Source organism: Alligator sinensis, unplaced genomic scaffold, assembly GCF_000455745.1.
Source record: "Alligator sinensis unplaced genomic scaffold, ASM45574v1 scaffold570_1, whole genome shotgun sequence".
Classification (NCBI taxonomy): Eukaryota; Metazoa; Chordata; order Crocodylia; family Alligatoridae; genus Alligator; species Alligator sinensis.
Window position 1 is genome coordinate 663442 of NW_005841997.1, and position 8282 is coordinate 671723.

At 43.1% G+C, this 8282-nt stretch overlaps 1 protein-coding gene across 2 annotated transcripts in view; it reads left to right on the forward strand.

The window, feature by feature from the left end:
- PI4KA (phosphatidylinositol 4-kinase alpha) overlaps positions 1-8282 on the forward strand; it is an 82043-nt gene that overhangs the window by 25299 nt on the left and 48462 nt on the right. For both annotated transcript variants that reach the window (XM_006021519.3, XM_014518929.2), the window contains exon 18: positions 7100-7150. In XM_006021519.3, the coding sequence (XP_006021581.1) occupies positions 7100-7150 (51 nt within the window). The remainder of the gene's footprint in view (positions 1-7099; positions 7151-8282) is intronic.

Here is an 8282-nt window from a genome sequence, read left to right on the forward strand (position 1 = left end):
AAAGATCTGAGTCAATGCAGACCTATGCAATTAAGCTTAAAATAGATTGTGTAGAATAAACAGCCTGGTGCAAATGACAACTGTAGTCAGATCTGTGCAGATGACTAAGCAAGTATTGAGAGTGTTAGATTGCACTTTGATCAGCTTTCATAACAGTCTCATATATTATTGGCTGGAGAGCTACGCAGCAGAGTTGTGCAGCTCTAATATACCATACAAATGCTGTCTGTATGGATTCTCCATCTGCATGGACATGTCTGTGCTGTCCAGGGATTGCTTTAGGCAGTGTTGCAGTGAAGTATGGCGTGCCTGTTCCTCGTACGCTACCTTGGAAGGATTTAATGTGTTTAACGATAATGCAGCCTGGGGTGTGTGCTTGTAACCTACCCAAGACCTGGGCATCTGGCCAACACCACACTAAAGTCGGATACATTTAAGTCCTTTTGGGGTATAGTGTGTGCATTTCAGCACTCCATAACACAGTCCTTAGAGATGCCATATATGATGATTTCTGGAAATTGGTGCAGTTATTCTGCAGCTTTGAGATCCTTGCCAGTATGCTGTCCTTTCTGCTCATATCATAAAGAAAGCAAATTGGCATTTCTGATTAGCAGGGATCCTGGTTTTCTCTGATTTAAAAATCACAACTTCTCTTATAAAAATCACCAAATCTCTGGTAAAAAAACCCCCCCAAATCCATGTTTTTCTGTGATTAAAATGAAATACCACTATACATACGTAGGTATCAGTTGAACACAATGTTTTATTGATATATTTACAAGTTTAAAGCAATTTGGAAGCCTACCAGTGCCTCCATCAGTATAATAAAATACATTCTACATACCTATAATTTTTGGCATTTGATTTTTGGATTTTTTTATCATAGATTCATAGTTTGTTAGGGTCTGGAAGGGACCTCACAAGATCATCAGGTCCAGCCCCCCTGCACGAGGCAGGAAAGACAGCTGGGGTCAGGTGACCCCAGCGAGGTGATTATCCAGTCTCCTCTGGAAGATTTCCAGGGTAGGTGATTGCACCACCTCTGGAGGGAGTTTATTCCACAGTCTGGACACCATGACTGTGAAGAAGTTTTCCTAGTTTTAAGCCTGAAATGGTTTTCCAGGAGTTTGTGGCCATTACTCCTGGTTTTCCCCAAGGGTGCCCTGGTGAACAGTTGTTCAACAAGCCCTTGATGTAGTCCCCTGATATAGCAGTAAGCTGCTACCAAGTCCCCTCTCAGCCTTACCTTTTTTAGGCTGACTAGACCCAAGTCCCTCAGCCTTCCCTCGTATAGCTTGCCTTGCAAGTCTCTGATCATACGGGTGGCTCTTCTCTGGACTCTCTCAAGCTTTTTCATGTCCTTGTTGAAGTGTGGCATGGAGAACTGGATGCAGTACTCCAGCTGCAAACTCACCAATGCTGAGTAAAGTGGAAGAATCTCTTCCTTGGTTTTGCTTGAGATGCATTGATTGATGCATGTCGAAGTATTATTTGCCCTGCTGGCTGCAGCATCGCACTGACGACGCATGTTCATACCATGGTCTATTATTACCACTAGGTCCCTTTCAGTCGTGGTGCTAGTCAAGTTTGGCAACATCAAGCCTGTAGGTATGTTGGGGGTTGTTCGTTCCCAGATGGAGAACTTTATGCTTCTCAATGTTGAACTTTTATCTGTTCCGATCCATCCAAATTGCCAGCCTGTCTAAGTCCACCTGTATCTGCAGCTTATTTTTAAGTATGACCACGCTTCCCCATGACTTGATGTCATCTGTGAACTTAGCCAGTGAGCTCTGGAAAACCAGAACTCCCTCTACCCATTTTGCTCACCAGGATGCAGGTCCAGCTTCAGCTGTCCCCCACGCCCCTGGCTTTGTGGTGTTGAGCAGCTCTGATATACTGGTGCCCTGCCCATGCCATTGCCCCTCCAGCCCTGCTGTTGCTCCTCACTCCCCACCCACAGCCCTGCCAGAAGGAGTCCCCAGCTGCCCTGGATATGGGGCCAGGGACCCAGGTCAGCAGCCCCCCTGTATCCCCCAGCAGCTCCCAAGCCCTGGCTGCCACCTGTGGGAGGCAGCAGCTGCTGCAGTGGACCAGAGCGTGGAGCCTGGCTCCCCCTCCCCAAAAGCCACACCGCTTGAGCAGAGCCTGTGGGGGTGGGCGATGCAGGCTGGTGGCTCTGGGCTCAAGGCGCCTCACCCTAATGCCCTAACCCCGGGGACCTCTGTGGCCCAGCAGGTGGGACCTGGCACAGCAGGGCAGAGAAGCTCAGTGATGTTACTGGGATTCTCTCACTGCCATGGTGAGGTGTCCCCTGCCCACCTGGCAGCAGCAGGGGTGGCAGTGCAGAGTTGTGCTCCCTGCTGCTGCCGGACAGGCAGGAGGCACCTCACCGTGGCGGTGTGGGGCTCCTGGTAGCAGCACTGAGCCACCCCACTCTGCCCTGCCATGCCAAGTCCTGCCTGCTAGGCCGTGGAGGCCCTGGGGGCATGGCAGCAGGGCAGGGATCCCTGAACCCGCAGTGGGCAGCCCGCATCTGCCCCTGACCTGTGCACATCTCAGAGGCATGTGCCCCCATTCCCCCCAGTAGTGCATGCAGTAGCGGGGAGCCAGCCCCCCTGCTGCCGCTCTGGATGAGCCAGCTGCTTCTCCATCTCGCTCCCCTCCTGGACCTTGCAGCCACACATGGTCCTGGGCCCCAAGCCCCAAACACTGTTTGAGCTGGGCAGCAGCCCCAGCCCTGTCTCCCTCCCTCCTCTACCTTCCTTCCTCCCTCCCTCCCTATGGCGGCCTCAATCCTCTTTCTCCCCTACCTCTCCCCCAACTTACCTGCAGGGAGCTGCTCTCATGCTGCCTGATAGCTGTGTGTATATGTATGCATGCACATGCATGGTGTCCCCTGCCATTTCCCATGGTTTTTCTCTTTTAAAAAGAGAAAATCTGGGTTTTACCACATTTTTCTATGTAGAATGGAAAATCTGAATCCCTGCTGATCTTAAGTTTGTGGAAGCACAAGGTGACGCACAGAAAAGTGAGAGAATACTGGAGAATTGGGCAAGGTAACTGACAGAAGCAGGGTGGAGGATCGTAGTTGGCTTGCTTTGCTTTTGGACTTACCACGTTCCTTCCCAGTGGTTTACAATAATCCTTTACAGCTCACTGAAATAAGAAGCTAATACTGATGTTTGATCGTGGCTCTTCAGCTTCCAAATAAGATCTATTGCATGTAGAGATCAACACAGAAACTAACACTGCTTTTGTTAAACTACTACAGAGCCCTGTGTGGAGCTTCTCTGCCCATGCAAGAGTGGCTTATTTAGGAACAGGTTTAAGTTTAGCCTAACTGATGTTTGCAAAACTGAAACAAGCTTGCAGTAAACTGCAGTTGGACTGCCTGCACTGATTTTTTTTGCGGGGGGAGGGGGTCATGGTTTATTTAAATCAGTTTAAAGTTGCCCCTTAAGTAAGTCTCAGTAGCTCTATCTATAAAGACCTTCCCAGTATTTTCAGTCAGCTGCCTGTAAAATATAAACTAATCTTTAAATATAAAGGTCTGAGAATGGATTCCCTTAGCTAATTGTTGAGTGTTTTAACAGTAGATGATACACTTGCATAGTAGAAACCTATCTTTTATTCATACAGGCTGTTTGCTCATTTGTAATTCTTCAACCTTTTCTTGTGCTGTGACTTCTTTCATTCAATTTTCTTCATATCAGTTTTTTGTTGTTGTGTCCTCGGAGGGTTTTGTACATTTCCTGCACAAGTACTCCCTTTCCTCTCCCAAAATTCTTTCCCACAATTCCTCCCTTCCTCTAAAACGTATTCGTAAACAAGTTGTTAACCTTGGCTTCTGTGCACTCTACATCCATGTTATCACTTGGAACCACATTTTGCTTTTGTTCCCAAGTCCTAAAAGCCTTAAGCCTTCATTTATTTGTGTTTCTTTCCTATGTTACTATATCCCAATCCCTGAATTTCTACATACTGTAGTCTACCAATTATTAAAAACATCTTTGTCATTTTTGTTTGGAAATGTGTACACAAAATGCAGTTGTCCAAATGTGTGTCCTGTGGAAAGTTAAGGGGTTCTCCCAGTTGCAATATTTTACAACATTCCCTTCCTTGAAGGCCAGTCAGGCAGCTTTGCACCTTGAAACACTTCACTTTTCCTGATAATAAGTAGAAACCATAGAGTTGTTTGATTAGTTCTGCTATTTGCTGATCTATTTGACGTTGTGTTCACCTGTAGCCAGTCATAACACAAGATCCAGAGTCAGTTCTGTGTTTATGGATCTAGAACTTCAGTTTCTTTCAGTGAGTTCTTGGTATGCAGGGAATATAAATGATTGGGTTATAATGGAAATAATTTGTGTTATGATATGAAAGGGTTGTGGGACTTAAATAAGTCAGTCCAATGGTTGACCAAAATCTATAAGCTTTTGTTTTTGAATTTCAGGAGTTCTTAGAGGTTTTTCAAATAATTTTTGTAAATCTCACTTTTGTTTGAATAACCTACCATAACAAGATTTCTTTCCTTATTGTTTTACAACCACTTCAAGTATTTACAGGAGAGACTTCCACAGGTGAGGTCAATACAACTTAGATCACTTGTATAAGCTGATCTTGAGCTGCAGAGCATGAGTAGCTCCCGCTAAAATTAAACTGACAGCACTCAGGATCAGGCACTTACTGATATATTAATGATTGATTGATATGGCAGCTAGGTGCTGTTTACTAAAATATTCAGGGTACAGTGCTAACATGTTTCTCTGAGAATGAAATATGGACCAAAGAGTACTTTTATCTCCTCATATCCTTGGGAATATATATAAATACATTACACGTTGAGAAATTGATTGGGCCATGAATTCAGTTGCAACACCTCTACTCTTGGTGGCAGGAGAAAACCCAAAGGGGAAGTAACAGACAATAGAATGTAGTCCTCGTTCTCGAGGAGCAGAGTAAACTGAGAATTTTACATGTGGAAAAATAACAAACTCTTCACCGTTTGTCATAAACATGGCCATTCCAGCCCCTCCAAGAATATCCCAGTTATGGAATGGCTTTGTATTTTTCCTTTTAAATAGAAGAAGAAAAGGATTGAGAAATGGAATTTCTTTTCCCAGATTTGTGTATATGTATATATTCCATTCAGTGTGACACTTGGTGCTAAATTTTTTTCTTAAAGCTTTGCTATCAGTAGAGTAATAAAGTTGTTTTCTGTCCCTAAACTCCCAACACAACCTTCTCCCTTCCTGAACATACCGTGTTTTAATAGTGCAAAGTTCTTTTCTTATCCTTTTATGGGACTGGTGAACTCTCTTGGCAAACCACTTTGAAATGAATGGGATCTGTTTGCTTTGAAGATAAACTGTGCATTTGCAACAAGTAAATGCCTTTTATGTCACTGACCAAGTCAGTAGAGCTGCTGGATTACTTTTTCATAAGGAAAAGGGTGCCTAATAACAGATACTGAGTCAGCTTTCCCAAGAAGAATTCAGTTTATTTTAGGCCCCTCTGCACATTACATTTATGCCACAATTAATATGTTAAATCGTGGTGTAAATGGCCAGGGTGCTACACATGCATCCAATTTAAAGTACCATAAAATGGCAGACCAGCCATAAAAACGGTCTGTATTACATAGAGAGCATTTGTATGGCTGGCTTGTATTTGCCTTAAATGAAGCATATGGCATTTCAAGACACTGACTTTCTATTCTTGATTTAATATATTCCAGATAATTTAAACTAAAATAGGTCCTGTGCATGCATGGGTCCAAACTGTGTTGCTGAAACTCCTCCCTTCCTCTAACCAGGCTTTAACATTTTTTTGTCCTTGCTTTCCAACAGGCCTAAACCACTTCTGCTTTTTGTTCTTTTTGCTTAATTTCAGAATTAACTGGTTGTTTAACAGATTGTTGAACCCTGCAAAAACTGGTTTCTGTCTTTTAAAAGTAAAATTTGCTTCCATTCACTGTGTTCACATGTATCCTATGTATGCCTGTGCCTAAAGCCATTATTGACAATTCCTGTAAATTGTCTTTACATGAAAGATTTTAGCACAACGCATGCAGGAGTTATCTGGTAATGGCTCTAGAGCCAAACAGTCCTTCCTTTGTAATCTGCTTCATTTGGTGAAACTCTGTTATCCTTTCCTTGTACCCATTAACTTGATCCTAGCGCCATTTCTCCACCGCCCTTCCTCGCAAGCACAGAATTAATTCTCCCTCCACCTCAGAGGCTGTGTGGGAATGGGAGGTACACTTTCTAAGGTCTTTGCTTATGTGTGGTGACTGGATTGTTCTGTATTAAGCTCATCTTGGAGCAAGAAACTCTTTATGGTGAGTCATGAATACATTATAATCTTTAACAGCATATCCAGCCCAGAAATGGCCACGATTATCTTGTATATCATGTAAAAATAAATTCAGACATGTGGAAAAAGACGCTTTGATTTGAATAATGCTTAACGGAAATCAATTGGGATGAGCAGTGTTTTCTGATGGAATAAGTCCCTTAAATTTTTTGTCCATTACGGATTCATGATCTTGGCTTCAGTTCAGAAGTAAAAATTGACCTTCTGAGAGAGGTTTGACAGTTAGCTTTGGGCACTTACTATGGTATAAAACCTTTTCGGTTACTAGATGTTCCTAAATAGAGACCGTCATTGGATGCCTTGTTCTCCTGAGCTAAAGCATAATATATTTACTTGCAAAAATATATGGTACTGTGTCTGTGGAAGAAGGCCTCTCTGCTCAACCACTTAAGGAGCTGAGGGAGTAAATGGTGCATATTCTAGAGTCCTAGACCTTGATCCTGCTACTGGATACACATGGGCTGGTTTCATGGGATTTTGTTAGACAGATCCTGTACCTGCACATAGACCTGTTGATTCCATTTGTGCACTTCACAGGTCACCAAGGAGTCTGCCCATGCAGATCTAATTGCAGGTTCAGGGGTGTAGCCTGCTCTATATCTTTCTTTCCATTTGTGTGCAGTAGCTATGTTTGTCACTAGAAGTAAGTTTTTTAGTATACAGTATTTAAAATGATTTTGTTAGTGATGGTTTCATACCATTTACAACTTCTCTTCTTTTTCAGGCTTCCAGTAGTGCAGGGAATCTTGGAGTGCTCATTCCTGTTATTGCTGTGGTGAGTATTCAAATGCAGTGTTTGCAGGCTGAATAATTTCCTCAAATAGATCATATATCAGTGCTGTTGAGTCAAATGATTTGAATCCTAAATAGTTCTAGTAAGTAAGTGTGAAAGACATGGTATAAACCAGAGTTTCCTGCAAGGAGGAAAAATTAATAGGCACTCACTTTGATAATGACATAGCTCTCAAAGCAATTAGTTTTTTGTGATTCAGAGGCAGCGTTCTGTGGTTAGTCATCAATTCTAGAGGTTTGTGATGATGTAAATAGCGCCACAGGGGATATTATGCAAGTAGCACGTGGCATGCACGGTAGAGTAAGCAGCATGTAACAGGAGGCGTGGGGAGAATGGTGCCTTGGGAGAGGTCTGGAGAACAAAAGTTAATGGGAGATAAGTGAGAAAAATTCTAGCTTGGCAGCACAGTAGAAAGTCTGGAAAGAGCACAGATGAATTTTAAAAGCAAGAGAGAGGAAAGACTCCGTGTCTTCTGTGGACAAAGAATGGCATTCTTGATAAAAAGCATTTTAGGAAAATGTCAAGATCACTGATGTTTGCTTAGAATGGTCTTCAGAAGTCTAAATTGAATTAGCTTAGTGGAGCGTTTCCCGTCTAAAGCTTGCCATCTTGGACTGGGAATCCTTTTTGGGTCAGAATTACTTTTCAAGCCGAACAATTAGTCCAGCCAGAGATTTAATTGATCCATGGTTGTGTACCCACCAACCACAAATTTAATAGTGTAGGCTGGGTTTGAAAGTTAGTGGAAGTTGGGCAGCTGACTTCTATAAAGTTCAGCCCAGAGAAACCAGTAGACACACACATATATTTTGGAATCCTAGAAATGGCAGCAGTCATTTCCTTCCTGCTGTAGCAGAAAGATTTGTCACAGAAGATGTATTTGCATGCAGCTAATGAGGGCGGAAAAAAGAAGAATGTGTCAAATTCTTGCAGGATGTTGGCGGGGTGCCTACTGCCTAGTAGTTCTTGTCTGTTGTTGTAGCCCAGCTAACAAGTACAATGACACTTCATAATTGTCCTGGTTTCACAGACAACTTGCTGAGACTTCTAAAGACATGTCTAAAGCTTGTCTTTAAAGTCTGTCTTCTAAGGCTCAGATGTAACCTCCTGCTGA